Source organism: Lepidochelys kempii, chromosome 12 (genome assembly GCF_965140265.1).
Source record: "Lepidochelys kempii isolate rLepKem1 chromosome 12, rLepKem1.hap2, whole genome shotgun sequence".
Classification (NCBI taxonomy): domain Eukaryota; kingdom Metazoa; phylum Chordata; order Testudines; family Cheloniidae; genus Lepidochelys; species Lepidochelys kempii.
The window spans coordinates 5124898-5147377 of NC_133267.1; the positions used below are offsets into that span (position 1 = coordinate 5124898).

The window sequence follows — 22480 nt, forward strand, 5'->3', positions numbered from 1 at the left end:
TGGCATGGCAGGGCGTGACACTGACGGGTCATGCTGGGCTTGGTGAGGGGGAGCCCCAAAGGGGACAGCTTCTCCCTGCAGAGGAGCCCTGGCACCTGGCCTGTGGAGAGAGGGGCACCAGCCATTTGGCTGGGGCAGGGGGAGATTATGGCACTATTCGGGCTCCTGAAATGATTTCTTCAAGTGTTTGTGCAGCAACAACAAAGCATCCAATTTTTTGTTCAAAAGGTGGCACCACTAATGGTAGGAAGGACCATGGCTGGAGGGGGCAGTGCCCTGATCCACTATGGCATGGGGGGAGGGTCCTGGGCTGGGGGTGCAGCAGCCTGATGCAGTATGGCACGTGGTGGGGGGTGTTCCTGGGCTGCAGGGGCGCGGTGCTCAATCCACTATGGCATGAGAGGGCAGCACTTTGATTTTAAATTAATGTAAGAAAAAGCAAAACGAAATGAAGTGTGCTCTGGCTGCGGCCAGGTGCTGTCCTCGCCCCCCCCCGTGCCTGGCCCTCAGGCGCCCTGCTTCATGGTGCATCCTTACGCCTGGGCTGTGGTGCAGGGAGACTCCCCCCTCACTCCCGTCATTCTGCCCTCCCGGCTGGCTGCTGGAGTGCACTGGCCCAGTGCTCCTCCCCTTCCCCTCGGAGGCCAGGGCAAACCACCCCCGCACTGGGCTGGGCAAGGCCAGCAGTCCCCTCCGCCCCCCTCGCTTGCTGCGAGGGTCTCCCTGGCTCTGAAGAGAGCCGAGCTCCATGGCTCCTGGGCCCCAGGGGCAACCCCCGCCCCCTTTCCTCTCTCCCAGCACGCACCTCTGCCCCTAAACCCTTAAAGGACCCATGATGTCCCAGAACAGGGGTTGACTGGCCCCATCCCCGCTACCCCTTAAAGACAACAGACACCCCCATTACCCTGACCAATGACGCTATGCACACCCCTTTGCCCTTCTAAGGGGAACCTCCTTCCTCAGCGCCTGGATTCCCCGCTTGTTGGTCCTGCCTGAATTTGGGCTCTAAAGCCCTCAGAACAGGGAGTTTCTCTCCCCCTGCCCAGCTCACTTTTGGGAACCTGAAAATAACCTCAGGTGAACAGTGGGGGTGCTGGCACACATGGTCTGGCGCAGTCGTTTCCTCAGAGGTTGGGCACCGACCAGACTCTCATGAAATGCGGCACTGGGATTTTTTTTTTTATAGTTTCTTTTACAGGGAGCTCTGGCAAGCAGCAGTGATGTTTGCTTTCTGCTTAACCTAACTAGGGTCAGTTCTTGGGGCAGAGTCGTTCCCTGGGAACTGTGCCCAGCCTGCATGCTGTTTGTGACCACCTCTGCTCCAGGCCTGCTGTGTACAGTGAAAATAATCAAACTGCACTAAGACTATACCCAGACTCAGCGTCACCCATATCTACTCCAACAAGAAGCCAACCCGCAGAGCCCTAGCATCTGTTACCACTTGGCAGAAGGCAGCAGTATAAAATAGGACATTAATCCTGGTTGTTTCTGCTCCTCTTTCTCTGGCAGCCCAGTGAAGGAAACGGAGACGCCGTTTTGAAATCAAGAGCTTATTTTACTGGACCGACTTGCTTTGCTTCCCAATTGGATCCGATCCATTCAGTGCACATTATGCAGAACTCAGCAGCGAGCTCTGGCTTCAGACTCTAGTCACAATTCATTTCTTGCCAGCAAGAAAACAAAGAGATAATAAATAGAAAGCTTATCGTTACAGGGGTCTGGAGGAAACAGCTTAGATTGTATATGTGTGCGCGTGCATGACATACCCCTCCCCCACGCCCCCCTTCCTGCCCCGGTGAGTCCCCAGAGCACGGGACACTTTGCAGACAGAGAAGCTGTAGGCCTCAGCATGGCCCCTCTGGCTCTAGGGTGGGTGAGTACCAAGGATGGGGAAATGCTCCTGTGGCCATGCATGGCTAGGGCTAGAAGCGTGGCGAGGTGCCCCGGCGGGCGGGGGAGGGGGATATAGCAATCTCTATTTAAATTCCATTAAAATAGACTATTTTAAAAAATTATTTCTAATAGTTATAAAAACACCCCAGGCAGAGCCAGGCGGGCTGAGGCAGTGGCTGGCTCCCTGGGCACTGAGAACTGCCCGACGCACCCCCAGGACCAATGGGACGTCAGGCTCTAGGGGGCACAGCCTGGCTGTCAGAGAAGGAAGAGGGTGCATCAAGGGCTGGGCAGGCCTCCCCCAGCGAGGTGGGGCTTCTCCAGCCTTGTACGACCCCGTATGCCCAGCGCACGGCATGCTGGCCTCACTGTTACACACCGGCAGGCGTCTTGGGGTGCTGCCATTTAGATTCCATCAGCACCTTCCTTCCTTTGCTCACGGAGGCAGCCAGCAGGGCTGACCCAGGCTGTTGGCCCTGGAGGCGGCAGTGGGCTGGGGAGGAGGCTGTGCGTGGCGTGAGCATGGCTCCCACTGCTCTCTGTGGCACTCTGCGCTGGCTTTGGCTTTCCTGCAGACCTTGCTGCCCCCGAGGAGCGGTGGTGACGGAGTCCCTGGTGCAGAGACCAGGGGAATATGGCTGTGTCCTGGGGCCAGTGGAGCAGGTTAGAGCAGCCCTGAGGATCACCCTAATTTGAGCCCCAATCACTGCGGCCCTATCCAAGTCGTTGGACTGCCCTGCACTCGCCCAGAGCCTCACCAGCATCTGGAGATGGCACTGGACCAGCTGGAGAGGCATTTCCCAGGGTGCTTTGCAGCCCCTCCGCATCCTTTCAGCCAGCAGATGCGAAGGAGTACTGGTGGAAGCTGAAGTCTGGCCCTGGGCTGCTTCTGGTGCATGGCTGCAGTGGAGGGGAGGCTGGGTTCCTCCCCAGAACAGGAGCAGCTCAGCTGGCTTGTCTGAGCGTGTTGCTGGGGCCACTGAAGGAGCTGGCCGCGCTAGCTCCCCCTGGATGGTCCATGCAGCCGAGCAGCTCAGCCCCATACGGACCCCAGCCTGCGGCTGCCCTCTGCCAGCTGGTGATGTCGGACCTACCTTTGTGGGGTCTCGGGGGTCAGCATGAAGGCAGGAATTTTGCAGGAGCCTCCCTCACTTACCGCACAGAGCAGCATCCTGGGGAGAGCCCACTGCGCCGCTGCAGGGGGGAGCCGACAGCACCGGCAGCCGTCCCGGGTGGGCGAGGGGGCGCTCTCCATAAGATCGACCAGCCACGCAGCTCCCGCCCGGCCAGCGCACTCGGTCGCCGTCCGAGGACCCACACGCGTGGCCATGTGAGGAAGCAGGTGCTCAGCGCGCTCCCAAGGCAGGGCCCCAGGCCGAGGGAAGGGAGAGCAGGCAGGACAGGGCAGGACTGCGTCTCGGAGCCAGGAGAACAGCTGCGATGTGGGAGCGAGAGACCGAGAACGAAAGCAGCATGTTGTTCCCCAGCCCTGCACCTGCCAGCAGCCCCTGGCCTGGGGCCGTGTTCCGCCACTTTCCTTCTCGGGCCCGGGCCCCAGAGTGCGGGCTGTGTCTAGATGACATGGCAGCAGTTGAACTGTCCCAGGGCCAGCAGGCTCTCCTTGGAGCTGGGCCGGATCTTGAAGGCCAGCGCCTTCTCGCACAGCGGGAACTGCAGGAGCCTGTCCTTCAGGTGGGCGCTCTTGTTTTTAGCAGGGTCTAACTTGATCACGTTGTCGGCCGCCGTTTCGCTGCCCGCGGTGCTGCCGCGGTGGGGGCTCTCAGCCGGGCACGCGGGCCTGTTGGAGGAGCCTGTGTCACGGGGCCCGCCAAGTTTCTTGGACTTGTCTTCTGGAACTGGCATCCCACCTGAAGTGGCTTGGAGGCTCCCCGAGCTCCCAGCAAAGCCAGCGACGGGGCCCTCACAGCTCCCTGGATACAGGACCTTGCCCGCTTGCCCTAGGCTGCCATCATCTTCCATTTCTGTGGTGGTGGTGGTGGTGTCCTCCTCCGACCTCAAGCTGCCTTCAGCCTGGCACCTCTCCGGACCCGCTCCCCCACCCTCCCAGAGCTCTATGTCCCCCGCTGCCGCTGGCATCCCCCCAGGGAGGGGGCTGGGGGCGCTCTCCCCAATGCTCATGCTGAGCTTGTCCGTGGCCGCCCGTGCTGCACTGTGGCTTGGTGCCTCTCGGGGCTGCCCCGGCTCGCTCCTGGGACTCGGCACCCCCCTGAGAGGGGGCAGCTGCCAGCTGCTCCCCGGGCCCTGCTCCAAGAGGCCTGATTTGGTGGCCCCAAGGCTCTTCTCCCCCTTACTGTGGGCTACAGCCCCACGGCAGAACAAGAGGGAGACCTTGGAGCTCTGGAAATCTCGCATTTGCTCTTGGTTTAAAGAGGAGCTTCTCCTTCCCATTGCGTTGGCCTTCCCCTCCTCCTCTTCCTCCTCCTCTTCCTCCTCGCAGATCTGCTGCAGGGCCGGGGTGCTCTTGGCAATGGAGGAGTCCGCCAGAGCGGGACTGAGCAGGGCTCGGACCAACTGCCCGTTTCCATGGAGGCTGGGGGCCGCATCGTCTTCCCCCAGGGCAGAAAAGGAAAGGGGCTTGCCAACTCTTTTCTCAGAAACCTCCACGGCAGCCCGAGGCTGGGGGCTGGAGAAAGCTGCCAGCCTATCCGGCAACTCTGCGAAGGGCGAAAGGTCCCTGGTGTCGCCCATGGTGCTGAACGGGTCCGACAGGTTGGCACTGAAAGAGAGGGGGGTGGGCCCAGGGTCATGCCCAGGGTGGGAGCTGCCAGCCGGGTGTAGCCCCTGTGGCAGGGTCACTAAGTGACCCTGGGCAACCCGCAGCATGGTCCAGAGCAGGGGCTAGTGGAGGCTTGGAAGCGAGGGTGGGACTGCAAGCGTGAGGCGGTGCTGCAGGCCACTCAGCGTCAGATCGATACTACAGCTGCCCAGCCAGGACTCCCGGGCCCTGGCATGATGCCCAGGGCTGTGGACAGGAAAACCTGGGTGTCAGGTACCCCCACACCTGGCTCTGTGCCAGGCTGGATGCCAATCCCCTGCGGACAGGAGTCTGGGAGAGTTTAGGCCCCAGGGAAGCGTCACTACAGTCAGGGGGCCAGGATTTTATCCCACATCCCGGGGCAGCTCCAGTGAAGGGACGTGATGCCATGCATAGCACGCTGCGGCCAGCGCCGCGGGCTCCCCCGCACAGAACGGCTGGCGGGCGGGGCGGGGCCGGCTGTGCTTGTGGCTCCCGGGGGGGCGTCCCTGGCACTGAGCCATGGCCTGTCCCAGCCGGAGGACGCGGGCTCACCTGTCCTGCACCTGCTGGGCCAGGTTGTAGACCAAACTGAGCTTGTGGCTTTGCTTCTCCTGCTTCTCCCGGAGGATCCGCTCCGCCAGCAGGAAGTACGTGGCTGTGATGTGGTTGTAGCGATCGGCCTCCAGGGCCCTGGGGGGATGCAAGGCCCAGGTGAGAGCCGCACCCCGGAGGAAGCCTGCAGGCCCCAGCACAGCACAGTGCTACCAAAGAGAGGAGTATGAGAGCAGCATGCGGGGTGTGCCCCATGCTGGCTGCTCATGGCATAGGGCACAGCCAGAGCACTGAGCTCCGAGCCCCGGGCATGGCCCCACTGCCCCTTGATCTGCAGAGAACGGCCTGTACTGCCCTCCCCTTGCGCCCACCATGCTCCCTTGGTCTGCAGAGAACCTCTGCCCCCCGCCCCTTGATCTGCAGAGAATGGCCTGTCCTGCCCCCCAACCCCTGTGCCCACACTGCTGCCCTGATCTGCAGGGAACACCCTACCTCCCTCCCCCACGCTCCTGGTCTGCAGGGAACCCCCTGCCATGCCCTCTCTTCCGGCAGAGAACCCTGTATTGCCCCCCAGCCTGCAGGGAACCCCCTGTCCTGCCCCCGGCCCTCCAGGAAATGCCCTCTCACATCCAAAAGAGCAGCTGCCCTGTGGGGGGGGGTATCGCTGGTGCCAGACGACCTGCCCCTCTCTTGCACAGGGTCTCCATCGCTCGTGCAAGGGCTGGGCTGGGGATAAGTCACTCAGCCAAGCCCTGTGCAGAGCTCCCTTTCCTCTGTCCACGAGGGACGGGGAGGAGATGCCAAGCCCAGGGCACCACACAGACAGGAGCCTGCCCAGAAATAGCCCAGAGGGAGATTGGTGCAGTGACCCGGCTGCACACCTCCCCCACCCCCGCCCGGCTGGCACTCACTCCTGGATGGCGTCCCGGTCCGCTATGTTCCCACACATCATGGCCTGGATGATGATGTCATGCTCCTCCTCGGACACCCGCTTGTGCGACGTGAGGGGCAGCAGGCAGCGGCTGGCTGGGGAGGGGTCCACACCCTGCAGCCAGGGGTGCACCTCAATCTGCTCTAGGGAGGCCCGCTGCTTGGGGTCTCGCTGCAGCATCCTGCCGATCAGGCTGCCAGAGAGCAGAGGGGGCAGGGTCACAAGCCAGCCCAGGAGTGAACAACCGGGGGACGCTGCCCCAGGCCCGCAGCAGCACCTGCAGCAGAGATGCACAGAGCCACAGGCTCTGAGGCCAGATGGGACCATCAAGTCTGAGCTGGAGAACCCACCCAGTGATCCCTGGGCCAGCCCGTAGCTCCGGGCCTCGCGTGGAAGCTGGGGGTCTTTCTCCAAGAGATGGAGACGGCATCATGCCTCTGGGACAATCGTTCCACTGGCTCCCCTTCCTGGTGAAAACCTGCACCCTCCTTCCCTGCTGAAACTGAGCCCTCAGCTCTTCCTGGCAGGGGGGTGCACTGAGCTGGGCTGTGAACAGCCTGCCCCATGCCCCCCGCATGCCCTTGTGGATGGTGGCACTCGTCTGGCTGGGCCCCTGGAGCGCCGGACAGGCCCGGAGGAGAGGGGACTGGGGCTGCATACTCAGAACACTGCGCGGACACGTGGGGCGGGATGGTGTAGCGGCAGTCCATGATCATGGTCAGCGTCTCGCTGTCGTTGGCCTCCTGGAAGGGCGGCTGGCCACACACCAGCATGTACAGGATGACACCCAGGCTCCAGACGTCTGCAGAGAGGAGGAGACACAGATTGCTCAGCCCGTTGCAGCATGGAGCCAGGAGAGTCCAGCTGGGAGGGGGTGTGGGCTCCAGCAGGGGGGATGGAGCGAGCCACTGGGGCCGAGACGGCCCTGCCACACACCTGTCCAGGTCTCCCCCCCTGCAGCCACAGCCCCAGCTCTGCAGCACAAACAGGTGTGAACCAGGCAAGCCCTGGGAGGAAGGAAACTTCCTAGAGGCCTGGCGAGGCCTCAGGCCTGACCTGCTCAGGTGAGTTGTGTGAGGAGCATGTGATGGAGCCAGCGAGGGGCTCCCTGCCCCAGCCCATGGCCTGGTTTGAGCCTGCCCGTTCTCAGTGCCGTCTTGCCTCCCGCCAGCATGCGCCCCACACAGCCCCGGCTGCACTGAGAGTCTGCAGAGAGCCTGAGCCCATCACTCTGATGGGGGGAGCTGCCCGGAGTTCAACTGACACAGGGATGCTGTCTGGGTCTGCAGAGAGCCTGAGCCCATCACTCTGATGGGGGGAGCTGCCCGGAGTTCAACTGACACAGGGATGCTGCCTGGGTCTGCAGAGAGCCTGAGCCCATCACTCTGATGGGGGGAGCTGCCCGGAGTTCAACTGACACAGGGATACTGCCTGGGTCTGCAGAGAGCCTGAGCCCATTGTTCCAAGAGGAGGGAGCTGCCCTGAGTGTAACCAACTCAGTGACACCTGCCTTTTCATCCCCCATCCCGCTCAGATCACACATAAACACCGAATAACCCCAGTGCTAGTGTGACACCTGGGGGCACTTTCTGCCGCCTTTCACCAGGAGGAAACTATATCCTCCTGCCCTTTGTTCGCGGCTTCTTGACCAGGTCCTGTTCTATAGAGAGTTATAACCCAGCTTCGTGGGAAACCCAGGGCTGGGATAAAGGGGGACGAAGGGACTGGCAGAACTGGGGAGGCGGGGGAACCCAGGTCAGGGATAGCAGGGGGCTGCAGGTGGGGATTGAGGGGACCAGCAGAGCAGTGAGAGGAAAGTCTGCATGTCACCTAAGTACACTGTGCTGCTCCAGCCAGCGTGTTTCTGCCCCATGTCGCCCCCACACGGACATTAACTATTACTGAATCCATCCCCAAAGGCTGCCTTGAGGCACGAGTGGGGAGGGCTGCAGGGGGGAGTCAGAGTCCACCTCCAGCTGAAGTGATTACCGGTTATTTATAGCATGGGGCTGTCTCTCCCGGGGGGCGGGGGCAGCTCAGCTGTCCAGGCACTAGGACTTGTGCGTCTGCTCACGCTCAGCGTGTGTGGAATGCTTTCCTGAGCAGGGAGATGCGCAGCATGGGTCGGCCGAGGGAACTGCCCAGGGGAAGCCTCCAGAGGGCCGTGGGGCAGGGCAGAGTGTGTGTGCCCCACAGCTGGGAAAAGGGATAAAGGAGCAGGGATTATGGGGGCCACAAGCCCACATCAGCCACAAAGCCCACATCAGCGCCTCTCAGGGCTGTAAGCTGCTCAGCCTCCCTGGGAAAGCGGATTGCATCCCAGAGGGGGCAGGGGGGTGAGTCCTGGTGTGGTGCGGTGGGGGGAAGGGCAGCAGCATCACACACAGACAGGGCCAGGCCCCCAGGGGAGCACGGGCTGGATCCTGGCACCCACTATTGGAGCACTGCTCAGGGGCATCTGTGCCATCCAGGCGCTGTTTGGTTCTGTGCCAGCCAGGGAGTGGGCTGTGAGAGGGTCAGTGGGGCTGGAGGCTCCATGCCAGTTGCGGGTGCAGCAGTGAACCCTAGAGCCGTGGGGGTGGCTGGAGAGGAGCACGAGGGGCCCACATCCAGCAACTGGGGAGCTTGCGAGGCTGTTGGGGACTGGAGCTTCCGTTGCCGTTCAGGGTGCTTGGGAGTGGCGTGGAGTCATTCCTGGGCGATGCGGAGCTGTGTGGAGGGCAGGGCCTGGCTGTTCTGTGGGCAGTGGCTTGGGGCTGCCTCTGTCTGTTCCCCCTCTGGACTCCAGCCTGGCCCCAGATCTGCAGGTCACAGAGACAGGGAGACCACCCAAAGCTGGAGCTTGCTGTGCAGTTCTGTGCCAGGGCTTGTGCCCCATCTGTCCCCCCTCCCCCCGGCAGCACTCCCCTTGCTGGCCCAGCAGCACAGACTCCTGTCCCCCTCCGCTCACAGGCTGGGGCAGGGGGATCTCTGTACATCAGCAGAGCTGGGGAGGGGCAGGGCCCGGCCAGACCCACAGAGCTGTTGTGGGCCTCGCTGGGCTGGGACAGCTGCCCAGCCAGGCTCCTTGGAACAGGAAAGGCCCTTCCTGCCATAACCCTTCGGACTCAGCTCAGCACAGACTGTTCCCGAGCGCTTCCCATGCCCCAGTGACCCCCTCCCCAGAGCGGCCCCATGGACAGCACCAGCAGATGTGCCAGGCTCTGTCCAGGCCCTGCACTGCCTGTACCTCCGTGCCCCACAGAGACTTGGGCCAGGACACCTGCCCCCATCTACAACCTGAGCCAGGAGTGCGCTGACAGGGGGGTTCTCCAGCAGTGGCTCCAGGGGCCCTGGTCACTCCCTTCCCTTGGGGCAATCACATCATCCCAGGGCGGCAGTGAATTGGGGTCACTGGCACAGGGATGGTGCAGAGCAGGACTAGAGGGAAAAGCTGCCTGCCCCTAGGGGAGGGGGCAGTCAAGGCCAGGTCTTTTTGCAACACGGCGGATGCCCCTGTGACTGCCAGGGCTCCGGCTCACGGAGGCCGGAAGGCTGGGCCGGGCTTTGCGTTACTGCCAGCAAACGGGCAGGCGCACCATGACACAAGGCCCCACCTGGGGGGTGGTGACAGGGCTCCCTTCCCCCACTGGGGCAGCAGCAGGGTCCCTCTGGACCGACACCCTAGCAGCTGGGTGCATTGACATAGGGGGTGGGGCCTGTTGTGCAACTCCTCCTGCTGGGGTGGGGCTGGCGGGGCCCCAGAGCAGTGAGACTGGGCATTACTAGCCGGAGCGGTTCCAGGGCAGGGATCTGGGCTGCAGGGGAGGAACCCGGCCCCAGGAAGGGCAGGAACCAAGGCTCGGAGTCAGCCCTCGGCAGGCAGCGAGCTCTCGCCCCAGCCTGGCCACCTCGAGCCAGCCTCTGCATCGGGGACGCAACAGCCCTGAACATGCCCCACGGTGCTGGAGGGGCCAATCAGCCTGGAGCAGGGGGGAGCAGGGGGCCAATCAGCCTGGAGCTCCCTCAGGCGGGCAATGGGACCTGGCCTGTGTCACAGCATGTGTGGGAGGGGACCATCTCCCTCTGCTCCTTCCGGGTGCCTCACGCCCCCCTGGGCCACAAGCCAGGGGGTTTGACCCTCCCAGTGCCAGCACAGACTCCTTTGCCCCAAGCCAGCCCCTCACCGGGCTCCACATACTCGCTGCTTGGTTGTCTTTGGGTCCAAACTGCCCTGCCTCACCATGCCCCACCCGTCCTGCATGCCCCCACAAACCTGCCCTTTGCCCCGTTGTTCCCACCCTGGCCTCAGCCTCCTCCACCATGCTCCTCCCCAGCCTTGCTGCATCCCCAGCTCCCCCCAGCCTCACCATGCCCCTCCCCCCACTCCCTGCCCATTCCCCACATGCCACCTCCCATCCTGCCCCCTCCCTGTGTGGCCATGCTCTGCTCCCCCAACCCAGCTCCCCCCTGGGGTGGGGCAAGTACACTGTCACCTCCAGCCCTGACCCTCTCCCTTGCAGCCCGGGCCCAGCTCCACACAACCTTCCCGTCCAGTGGAGGGGCAGGGAGGCCTGTCACCTCGGCCTCAGCCCAACTGCACTGGACCCTCCCCACCCCAGCCCAGGCCAGGCCCTACGGGCACTCCAGCTAGTGGGGTCTGGGGAGGCACCTGTCTGGTGTCACACTGCACCGTCCTCTTTTGGGCTGCTTTGTCCCCAGCCAGTATGGGGCCAAAACTGGACGTGGTGGCGGACCGGGGAGAGGGGGTGCTAACACCATTTCCAAGAGTGCCCCGCTCTGTCCCCACCAGCATGATCCACGTGCGAGGTCAGGCCGGCGGGGGCGGGCAGCACCCTCTTGGAAACGGCATCCCCCATGTATATGAGGTCACACTGGGGGTGGTGTCATGGTGGGAGGTGGGGGCCACGCAGTTCCTGGAAGAGCCCGCATGTCTGGTGTTCTAGGCACCCGCCACCTCTCCAGCCCATCCACCACTCCCCATTGAAGAGTCCAAGGGCTCACTCCTGGTCTTCGTGTGCTCCACGGCTGGGCCCAGCGTCTCTAAAGGAGCATGAGGACTGGGGTGGACAGTTCCTGCACTTCAGGCCCTGGGGACTCTCCACCGCCAGGAGGAAACAGAGCTTCCTCAGGGGCCAGCCCCAAGATGTGGAACGAGCTCCCCCAGGGCCATCCCAGATCTCCTGCTCCCACACAGCTGGGCACACAGCTCCATCTGGCCTGCTCCGATATCAGCCCCGACACTTACAAACAAAGCCCGCTGAGCACGCACAGCTCTCCCTTGGCACATGGAGAGAGAACGAGCCACAAGGGATGATTGGGATCAGCCATGTCACTTAATGCTGGCCTGGAGAGCGTTCAGACACCATGGGATAAGAGCCTCCGTAGAACTGAACGGCGCAAGCCTCAAAGCCACATGCCCCTCTGCCCTCCCCCAGATTCCCCCATAGTTAACAGCACCTTGCCAGGCTGCACCCCACAGCACTTGGGTTCCCTGCATGGCTTTGTGCCAGGGCAGCACAGGCTAAACACACGGGAGCTCCCCCTCCACGCACATATTTGCGGTCATCTCCATACTTTGCCAGCAGCGATTTTATGTTTTCTTCCAGACGGCTGATAAAGGTATAGAACAGCACCGGCCCAAGAACAGAGCCCTGGGAGACCCATTCACAATTACGTTTTCAGATCTATCAGTTAGCCAGTTTTTAGTTCATTTAACATGGGCTACACTGATTTTGAAGAGTGCTAATTGTTTAATCATGTGGAATAAAGTCAAATGCTTCACAGAAGTCCAATTCAGTTATATCCACACAGTTACTGTATCAACCAAACTGGTGATATCAGCCTCCCCACGAGTTAGCCTGGGATCAGTGTCAGGCTAACCGAACTGTAGTTTCCCAGGTCACCATATGTACCCTTTGTAAACATCAGTACAACAATAGCTTTTCTCCAGTCCTCTGGAACTTCCCCAGCATTCCAAGTTTTGGTGAAAGTGAACACCAATGTCTCAGATACCTTCTCAGGTAATGCTTTTTATATTTTTAGATGCAAGTTATCTGGTCTTGCAGGTTTAAAAGGTTTTACTTTAGCAGCTGCTGTGAAACATTCTCCCTAGTTACTACTATAATAAAAAATAATTTCATTCCCCTGTGAGCCACGAATACATGACCCAGCTTCTTCCCAAATACAGAACGCAAATATTTTCTGAACACTCCTGCTTTTTCTGCATCATTATTGACAACTGTACCATCCCCAACTAGTATCAGACCAAGATCACTTCCAGGAATTCTGTTGTTCCTGATAGAGTAAACATTTCCTTTTTATTGTCCTTAACCTACTGGCCGTAGATTTTTCATCAATACTTTTAGCTTCCCATATCAACTGTCTGCATTTCTTAACTGCTAATTTATAGTAATTGCATCAACTTTCCCCATAATAATATATTATTAATATATTAATATTATATAATATATTATTAATAATATATTATTATTATTGCAGCTTTCACCTTCAGATTTAAAACACCCAAAAAACAACAGATTAAAAGGGAAGAAGCCTTCTTTCATGATTTTGGGATTGTGGTTTTTTAGGCATCTACTAAAATATTTAACAGCTCCAGGGCCTGCACTTGGGAGCCAGGGGCTAGCGGGTGGGAGAAGTGGCCAGTTGCACAGTACCCTGAGCCATCCACACCACAGCTGTTCTCAAGGACCATCGCCTGGGCACAGCCTGGGTCACTTGGGGTTCTGGGGTCACTGGGAGAGGAAGGGGAGCAAGCCCAGCACAGGGTCATAGAATCATAGAATATCAGGGTTGGAAGGGACCTCAGGAGGTCATCTAGTCCAACCCCCTGCTCAAAGCAGGACCAATCCCCAATTAAATCATCCCAGCCAGGGCTTTCTCAAGCCTGACCTTAAAAACTTCTAAGGAAGGAGATTCTGCCACCTCCCTAGGTAACGCATTCCAGTGTTTCACCACCCTCCTAGTGAAAAAGTTTTTCCTAATATCCAACCTAAACCTCCCCCACTGCAACTTGAGACCATTACTCCTTGTCCTGTCCTCTTCTACCACTGAGAATAGTCTAGAATCATCCTCTTTGGAACCACCTCTCAGGTAGTTGAAAGCAGCTATCAAATCCCCCCTCATTCTTCTCTTCTGCAGACTAAACAATCCCAGTTCCCTCAGCCTCTCCTCATAAGTCATGTGTTCCAGACCCCTAATCATTTTTGTTGCCCTTCGCTGGACTCTCTCCAATTTATCCACATCCTTCTTGTAGTGCGGGGCCCAAAACTGGGTCACCGCATAGCTGCCTCCTGCAGACAGAGGGGAGGGGGCTGTGGGTGGCTCAGTTCCCTAGAGAGGACTCTTTTCTGCTTGAACAGAATAGATTAAATTAGATTGTGATCATTTGCACCTAGGCAACTGCTAATTTTTAATTCAGTGATCAATTCTTTCCCTGTCAGAATTAAGTCAGATACAGAACCACCCCCCGTTGGTTGCAATACCTTCTGAGCCTCTAAAAATTATAGCTGATCATTTTCAAACTCCCAGGATTCCCAATCATCATTCACATTTACATATTTAAATATCTCCTCCTACTCTGTTTTGCTCATGATTGTTTTCAGTTTGGGGAAGTTGGCCCTTTTAAAGAACCAAGTATGTATGTGTGTGTATATATATATATATATTCCTGGGCGGGACTATATTCGGTCTCCACCTAGCCAATAACATTAAAGTCATGATCGCTTACACCGAGGCAACCATCAAATTTAATTCTATGCTCAATTCATCTGTATGAGGAATGACCCCAAGTTGGTTGCAAGAATTATTGAGTTAAAAAGTCATGTATAATTTTTAGAACCTTTCAAGAATATCTTACTAGTGGCAGCATGAAAGCTCCAGCATCTCTCCCCCTACCCTCACCCCAACAATGAAATCCCCCCCGATAACACTGTCTTTCTTTCTACACATCAAGGGGGATTTTTAAGGAGCTGCTCATCCTGCTGCCTTGTCCGACTGGTCTCTATTACAGACGTCACCCAGTATCCTGCCTTGAACACATCATTAATACACTGACCCAGTTAATGCTTCATCGGATGCATCCGTTGAAATGAGCTGTAGCTCACGAAAGCTCATGCTCAAATAAATCTGCTAGTCTCTAAGGTGCCCCAAGTCCTCCTGTTCTTTTTGCGAATACAGACTAACATGGCTCCTACTCTGAAGCAGGGTGTAACCAGTGATTTTAACATCCCTGTCACGTGACTCCTCCCACAGGGCTGAGTGACACCAATCATAGCCAATCTCAAATTCCTCCCTTGTTGCCCATGCTACATAAGCCTCTGCGTGCCTCAGGCCCCCCCGCAGGATAGCTGCCCCTCCCTTGCAAGGACCTTGGGAGGGGATGTCCACAAACTTGCGCGAGATGCTCAGGTCCCAGGCCGACTGGAGCCTTATACACACACTGGTAATGAGAATGCGGGACACGCACCAAGCATGCCCATGGCGCATCCCCAGCCTCCCATCACCAACCCTCACAGACGTGCCCGCTCAGCGCTCTGGGCTGTGCCAGCCTCACCCAACCAACCTGGCAGGAGCCAGAAGCAGGCGGCCCTGGTCACTTACCTACGGCTGGGGCGTCATACTCATCCCCCAGCAGGATCTCGGGGGCCGAGTAGGCCAGCGAGCCGCAGCTCGTGGTGAGCATCTTGCCGGGCTGGAAGCGGTTGCTGAAGCCGAAGTCGGTGAGCTTGACCACGCCCTGCTCCCGGAAGAAGACCACATTCTCGGGCTTGAGGTCACGGTGCACCACGTGCAGCTTGTGGCAGTAGGAGATGGCGTGGACGATCTGGGCGAAGTAGTGCTTGGCGCGCCCCTCGGCCAGCCCGCCTTCGTGCCGCATGATGTGGTCGAACATGTCGCCGCCGTCCCCCAGCTCCAGGATGAGGTAGAGCTTGGAGTGGGTGTCGATGACCTCGTAGAGCCGCACCACGTTGGGGTGCTGCACCAGCTTCATGCAGCGCACCTCCTGCAGCAGCTGCCCCGCGGCGCTCACGTCCAGCTTGCTCTTGTCGATCACCTTCACCGCCACCTTCTCCCCCGTGAAGACGTGCCGCGCCAGCTTGACCACGGCAAAGTGGCCCTTGCCCAGCGTGCGCTCCAGGTCGTACAGGCCGGCGATCTTCCCTTCGTAGCAGCCCTTGGCCCCCGCCATGGCTGCACCGGAGTGTCACAGGGGGCCGGGCATCGGGGAGGCTGGGCACAATAGAGAAGCCACTGAGCACAGGGGGCACCAGACACACTCCCTGCCCAAACGCCACTGAACACAGCGGGAACCCCACTCCCCAAACACTCCACTGAGCACAGAGGGCACCAGGGAGCCCACTCCCCAAACACCCCACTGAGCACATGGGGAACCCTGACCTTTCCAGCCCCACACCCATCCATGTGCACAGCCCTTCACCCCCAGAGTGCCCTGAGCAATGGGACCCCACCCCCCCGGCCTACACTTGCACAGACGGAGCCCAGCTCTCCTTCACAGAGATCCTGGTTCTCTCACACGCCATGTGTTGCTGACTCTCACAGTGCAAGGAGCTGCCCGGGGTCATAAGAGGCACCCCGTAGGGAATGAACAGAACATTCCCAGCATCTGGCAGTCAGAGGTTTAGGGACTCCCAGAGCATGGGATTGTGTCCCAGACCATCTTGGCTAACAAGGACCATGACCGTATCTAATTCTTTTTTGAACCCATTTATACGTCTGGCCTTCACAACATCCCCAGCAAGGAGTCCCATAGGTTGTCTGTGCGATGTGTGCTCATGCCCATGGCCTGTGCAGGATGGCATGTGGCCAGGTGCCCCCATGCTGCTGGCACTGGGCTGCTGCCCAGCTCGGACCAGGCCTGAGCTCTTGCTCTGGGTTCCCATGGGGTCACACCTTGACCCCCAGAGCCTGGGGCCTCTTCTCCCCTCTGTGCTGAGCCTATAACTGCCCCGAGCTCCCCAGCCAGCCGTCTGCACGTAGCCACGCTGGGATGGGATTTCCAGCAGCTGCACAGCACGTTGGCCCAGAGGATCCCCCAGCCCCGCACACCACGGGGGTGTTACTGATCCACGTGAGGCACAGTGCTGGCCAGGTGCCACTGGGGGAGGGGTGTGGGTGCAAGAATCTTCCCCCCCTGCAGGTGCCAATGGAGAGGGGCGTTTAAAGGAGCTCCCCTATCCAGGCACCTAGGCATGTTTTTGCTCCAGCTTCAGCCCCAGGGAGCAGGGGCCCAGGCCGCGTGGTTCCAACTCCTGGTCACTGCAGGGCGGGGGGGGAAAGGGGGGGGCTTTCAATATTTTCCCCAACCAAACCGCTGGCGTGAGCAAGCTGTGGCAGCAGAGGGGAGGGGGGTGGTGGCAGCTCCTTAGTCCTAACCTGCAGCCCCCCCTTACCCCTCCCCAGGTACGCCTCACAGCTCTGCTGACACCCCTCAGCCCTGCCAGGCCAAGCCAGGCCCCTTGGTGTGCGGGGCAGCCAGGTGTTTTCAGACTGAGGGCTAAAGGCAGTGAGCACCCCGGTGCCAGACAGGTCGCGCCAGGCTGCCAGCAGCAGGGGCAGGTAGCGTCACGCTCAGTGGGGGTGTTCACAGGGCCAGGGCCTGCACTTGGGAGCCAGGGGCTAGCGGGTGGGGGAAGTGGCCCGTTGCACAGTACCCTGAGCCATCCACACCACAGCTGTTGTCAAGGACCATCGCCTGGGCACAGCCTGGGTCACTTGGGGCCCTGGGGTCACTGGGAGAGGAAGGGGAGCGAGCCCAGCAGAGGGTCACCGCACAGGCAGAGGGGAGGGGGCTGTGGAAATCCCTCGCCGCCCTGGGGCTCTGACCCACCCCCAGCATCACAGTTGCGTGTCAGGGAACTGGGGTTCCCCAGGATGGGTGGGGCTGTCGCCTGGGGGGCAGGACCCCGGGGCACACTGTGCCGCCACACAGGGCACCCGCTGCTGGGAGCGGGACTTCCTGGCATCCGGCCAGCAGATTTCCCTCCCCAGCACCGGCTGCGGTGCCGCTTCCCCCACCGCACGAAGAAGGGGGCGGGCAAGGGCACCGCACCCTCCGGGACGGGCTGACCGACAGGCTGGGCCCCGGGCCCCGCCAGCCATGGGTCAGCAGCCCAGCGCATCGCACAGGCTGAGCCAGGCTGGGTCAGGACTTGGGCAAGCGCCTTGCTGGGAGAACCAGGGCCCGGGGGGGGGGGCGGCTCTCTCCCAGCAAGTGCCCAGCCAGCCCCGCAGCGCGCCCGGACACGGCTACGCGCCCCGAGCGCAGCCCCCAGGAGGGACCGGGGGCGCTGCCCCCAGAGCCGGGCGCCCAGCCCAGCCCTGCCCTGCCCTGCCCTGCCCAGGGACGCGGCTCCCCTCCCGCTCTTCCCGCTCCGCGGCCGGGCAGCCTGGCAGGGAGCCCGGCCGGGCACGACCCCAGGGAGAGGCGCGAGCAGCAGCGCAGAGCCCCGGGCGAGCCCGGACTGGCCGGGTCTGTCTGCCCGGGCCGAGCAGGCCCCGGCCCCGCCACGGAGCCCCCCGGCCCCGGCCCCGCCACGGAGCCCCCGGCCCCGCCAGCACCGCGGGGCGCAGCGGCCTCTGCCGGGCGCGGGGCCCAGGCCGCCCCCGACTTACCCGGCTCCCGCTCGGGCTGCGCCCCGCGCCGCAGGCTGGGCTGGGTCCCCGCGCTGACGTCAGGAGCCCGGCGGGCGGCGCCGCGGAAAGGGGCCGGCGGGGCCGGGGCCGGGGCCGGGCGCTCGGGGGGCTCCTGCGGGCGCCGCTCGGCGGAGTCCCGGGCGGGGCGGAGCCGAGCCGAGCCGAGCCCAGCCCGCCCCCTGCCGCGGGGCTGCGCAGAGAGCCGGGGGCTGGTCCCGCGGCCCCTGGAGCGGCCCCGATCCGGCAGGCCCGGGCGGGCAGCGGCTCCCCCGCCCCGCCCTGAGCCCCGGGGGGCCGATCGCGCCCCAGGGGCCGGCAGGTGCTGAGTCCCATTCACGAGAGTTTCACCGAGCCGCAGCCCTGCCCTGTGGACTGCCCCCGAGCAGGGGGCCCCAGGGCTTTCCGACTCCCAGCTCCATGACAGGAAGCCCCCAGAGGCCCCAAGATTTCTAGAGCCAGGAGCTGAACCCCAGCTAGAGTTGGGGATCCCTGGGCTTCCAGTTTCCCTGCTGCAGAGCTGGGTGCCTGGAAGTCCTGAGCGTCCAGGCTCCAGCTAGGTCTCCCAGGGCTTCTAGGCTCACAGCTTCACAGCCGGGAACCTGGCAGCCCCCAGGGCCTTCAGGCTCCCAACTCCACAGCCAGGAGCTGGGAAAGAGTGGGGCTGCCCTGGAGCCAAGGCCCCTAGAACCCTGTGGTCCCTGGGGCAGATGACGTGGCGGGGCTGCTCCTGCAGCCAGCCAGATTCCATTGGGATCCTGCCTGTGATTCAGAAAAAGTTCATTGAACCCAACTTGCTTTCATGAGAAACGTTGGGTTGGCCAAGCTAGCATTTTCCAGCAAGCATCTGTTCAATCAGAAAATCTCCAAGCAGCTCGAACTGATGGGTCCAGACAAGGGCAAACACCATAAACTAGACTGAAATCGCTGAAATGCCACGAGCACCTCTGTGCACAGCAGAAGTACATGGAAAGTTGAGGCTTTTCCAGGTAGCGGATGATGGATTGACACACGATGCAATAGACCGTTCCAGCCACAGGCCTCTCGGAAGGAGACAAATAGTACAGTCTGTCTGGGGTTGGTTTTCAAGGGTGTGGATACCTTCCTGCACTTGGAAGTCAATCCTGGGTTGAAACTGTTACAACAACCACCCAGCAGAGTAGCGATTCCTTTGAAGAAGAAAATTAAACCACATTGGCAAGCTTGTGGAGATGGGAGTTTTAAAAAAAGTTACAAGACCAACAGACAGGAACAACAATATGGTAGCTATTAAGAAACAGGTCTCTTCTGTGTATGTATTGACCCCTTCCCCCTCTGCAAAGCTCTTCAGTGTTCCATTACCCCTTACCAGTAGATGAAGAAGAGATCCTGCCCAGACTCACAAAGTTAAGATGTGTTCCGGTTTAGGTGCCAAAGGTGGTTTCAGGCAGGTAAAACTTGCTTAAGAAAGCTCGGGTGGCTTTCTAGGCTTGTTCTGGCAGACAGAGATGACTGCAAATGTCATTTGGCATTTCTCTTGTCCCAGAAGTCTGCCTGAGATGTTGCCATGCAGCTCTAATGGGGCTAGAGGGGTTGGTGTAGATGAGCATTTGGTTGTGCAGACTCTCCTGATCAGAATCATAACCTGATACAGAATGCACTTGGTGAATCCCACACCAGATAAGAAACCCGTGAGACTGCCTGTCAGCTGCGCTGTGTATCGGACTCCTGACAGGAGAGGGAAGGGTTGAGCAGATCCGGATGTGCCCTGTGAACACAACGTGCAAGACACACACAGCTCTGGGGGATTTGCTAATGATCTGTCTGAGTTCCCGACACACCTCCCTGCTCAGTGAACCCACAAGGAGACTGATCAATGAAAATGCTAGTTGGTGCTGGGAATTTCGAACAGCTCCAGAAGGTAGTGATTAGCCAACTGGTCCTGCCATAGTATGAGGTAAAGGAACCTGTAACTATCACGTGGGATGCAGTGAACATGGACTGGGAGCAGTGTTATTACTGGCCAGTCTGTAGCAGAGTTATTCTGGCCAGTCAGATGGCCAGTCTGTAGCCTTTGCTACTAGGACACTGTTTGTACCAGAGCCAAACTGTGCTCACACAGACAAGGAAAGCCTAGCCATTTTGAATGCACTAAGTCTGACCAGTCCCTCCTGGGACGTGATCTAAGCCACGTGGGCACAAGCCACAGATCTGCAGAGCCCATCTTCCAAAAGCTGTTGTTATCAGCTCCAGAACATCTCCCAAAGCATGTCAGCTACAATCCAAACCATCGCATGTGTGCACAATACAAACGGGTCTGTGATGGTCGGTGCAGACTGTCCATCTGGAGCAGCAGGAACACAACAGACAGTGATGCTGACTCCCTTGAATATGAAATCCTCACAATTCACCAAGAGGAGGAGTTTCATCAGGAATCTGAACACCTCAGCCAAGTAGAATTCCTTCATGTGACAGCCCAGGAGCTTCTGCAGACACAGAGACCTATCTGCACAGATAGTGCACTTCCAGCAAGCCACTGTGTCAGGATGGCACTCCAAGAAAGAACGAAGAGGACTTGTGGCACCTTAGAGACTAACAAATTTATTTGAGCATGAGCTTTCGTGAGCTACAGCCCACTTCATCAGACGCATGCAGTGGAAAATACAGTAGGAAGATATAGATATACAGAGAACATGATAAAATGGGGGTTGCCATACCAACTCTTAACAGATCAATCGATTAAGGTGAGCTATTATCAGCAGGAGGAAAAAAAACATTTGTAGTGATAATCAGGCTGGCCCATTTCAAACAGTTGACAAGAAGGTGTGAGTAACAGTAGGGGGAAATTAGCATGGGGAAATAGTTTTAGTTAGTGTAATGACTCATCCACTCCCAGTCTTTATTCAAGCCTAATTTAATGGTGTCCAGTTTGCAGATTAATTCCAGTTCTGCTGTTTCTCCTTGGAGTCTATTTTTGAAGTTTTTTTGTTGCATAATTGCGACTTTTAGGTCTGTAATTGAGTGCCCAGGGAGATTGAAGCGTTCTCCAACTGGTTTTTGAATGTTATAATTCTTGACATCTGATCTGTGTCCATTTATTCTTTTGCGTAGAGACTGTCCGGTCTGGCCAATGAGAAGAAAGAAGAGAAGCCACTTAGTACTGTATTGGTGAATATCGGTCAGCCAGCGAAGAACTCCGTACCAAATGGCACTCCCTAGAAAGGCAGTCGGGTCAAAATGCCCAAAACCACAGGCACTGACTTTTGGGTTTGCCGGTGGGAGCTTTCCACCTTTCCCTTTCACTGGGCACCATGCACATGCTCCTGCACCTACTTGTGGCTCGTGGGTGCTGAACGCTGCCTTTTTTTTTTTTTATGGGTGCTTGGGCCCCAGAGCACCCACAGAGTTGGCACCTATGCCTAAAGACATGCATCCTGAAATGCTCACCCCAGGCGTCGTTGTACTGAAGCAAGGCCGCAGAAAGCCCTGTTTTGGCCCAACATGAGCCGTGAAGTGAAAGATTTCATAAGCCAGTGCAGTCTCTGCAATGGGTTCCTTGCAGTTCAGCAAAAGGAATTACTCGTGATGCACGCAATACCTGATGAAGCTAGGTATGGACTGCTGTGCAGTGGGAGATCATGTCTCCCTGGTGACGGCTGAGCGCTGTTTGGGTTCTTGGGAACCAGATCCCTTACGCTACACGCAGCAGCTGCGCGTTTCGAGTGTGGAACTCCCGAGGCTGTTGGCCTGTTGGGAATGTGCACAGTCTGTCGCCTCAGCAGAACTGAATAGATCACACGCTCCCTGCGTCGCAGTCAGTCTAATGGCAACGCAGGAGTGGCTCTCCTAACTGCCGAGAAACTCTTCAAAAAGGCACGATAGAGACCCCCGGACAGTGTTACTGGACTGCAGAAATACCCCCAGAGCAGGCCTGGGCCCGCTCCGTGCAGCTCCTCATGTCATGTGGCACACACACGGCACAGCAGCTGCAGGAACGGTGACAGAACAAGTCAAACCACCGTGACAAGAAACCACATCCTGGTGAGAGAGGCACCAGAGGACCCCTGGGACAGCTGATGAGGCAGCCACTCAGCTACAGCATCTAGTGACACAGACAAGTTAGGGGGCAAGGATGTGGGCGCAAAGAGTCGCACCAAGGTCATACACGGTAGAAACACAAACACACCAGTATCACTGCAGCCATTATCTCCCAAGAACAGCTAAGGAAGAGTTGCCCTCAGGGGATTCCCCACACAGATGCAGGATGGTGTGTGCCTTATTTCTGTGCTTTCTGGCATTCAGAGTTTAAGTTTAGCCAACTCCACGTTCCCGGGTGGGGCCAGGAAGGGGGGATCTGCCCCCCAGGGCACGGACAGGGGGTGGGGGGCAGGTGGCCACTTGGGAAAGTTCAGCCTCCTGGAGGTACAAGTCTCCTGGTTTGTAGCCAGGGCCGTTTCTCCGCTGGAGCTCAGCCACAGGGGAAGGTTCTGTTGGTGGAAAGCGAGGGGTCTGTCAGGCAGTAGGGCTAGTACTTGGGGACTTCAGAAATCACTGCAGCCAACATTTGGGAAGCTGGGACCTGGTGCCGCTAACAGGTGCTGTAAGGGGGATAGACAGCTGGGTGTCATCTGTGTGCTGCTCTGTCCTCTGTTAGCTCATTACCTCACCCGGCTGCTTCAGCGTGGAGGGGCCGG

At 59.1% G+C, this 22480-nt stretch overlaps 1 protein-coding gene across 2 annotated transcripts; it reads right to left on the reverse strand.

Annotated features, from left to right (window-relative positions):
• Window positions 1-1534: 1534 nt before the first annotated feature.
• On the reverse strand, window positions 1535-17941 carry LOC140896116 (uncharacterized). 2 transcript variants are annotated; one of them, XM_073307278.1, is made up of 6 exons: window positions 17790-17941; window positions 14757-15386; window positions 6795-6936; window positions 6115-6327; window positions 5204-5341; window positions 1535-4630 (listed from the first exon to the last, which is right to left on the reverse strand). In XM_073307278.1, exons 2-6 carry the CDS (start codon window positions 15343-15345, stop codon window positions 3466-3468), a joined length of 2247 nt encoding a protein of 748 aa, XP_073163379.1. In that variant the 5' UTR covers window positions 15346-15386; window positions 17790-17941; the 3' UTR covers window positions 1535-3465. The 2 variants fall into 2 exon arrangements, with proteins under 2 accessions (XP_073163379.1, XP_073163380.1); XM_073307279.1 differs by lacking the exon at window positions 6115-6327.
• Window positions 17942-22480: the final 4539 nt, after the last annotated feature.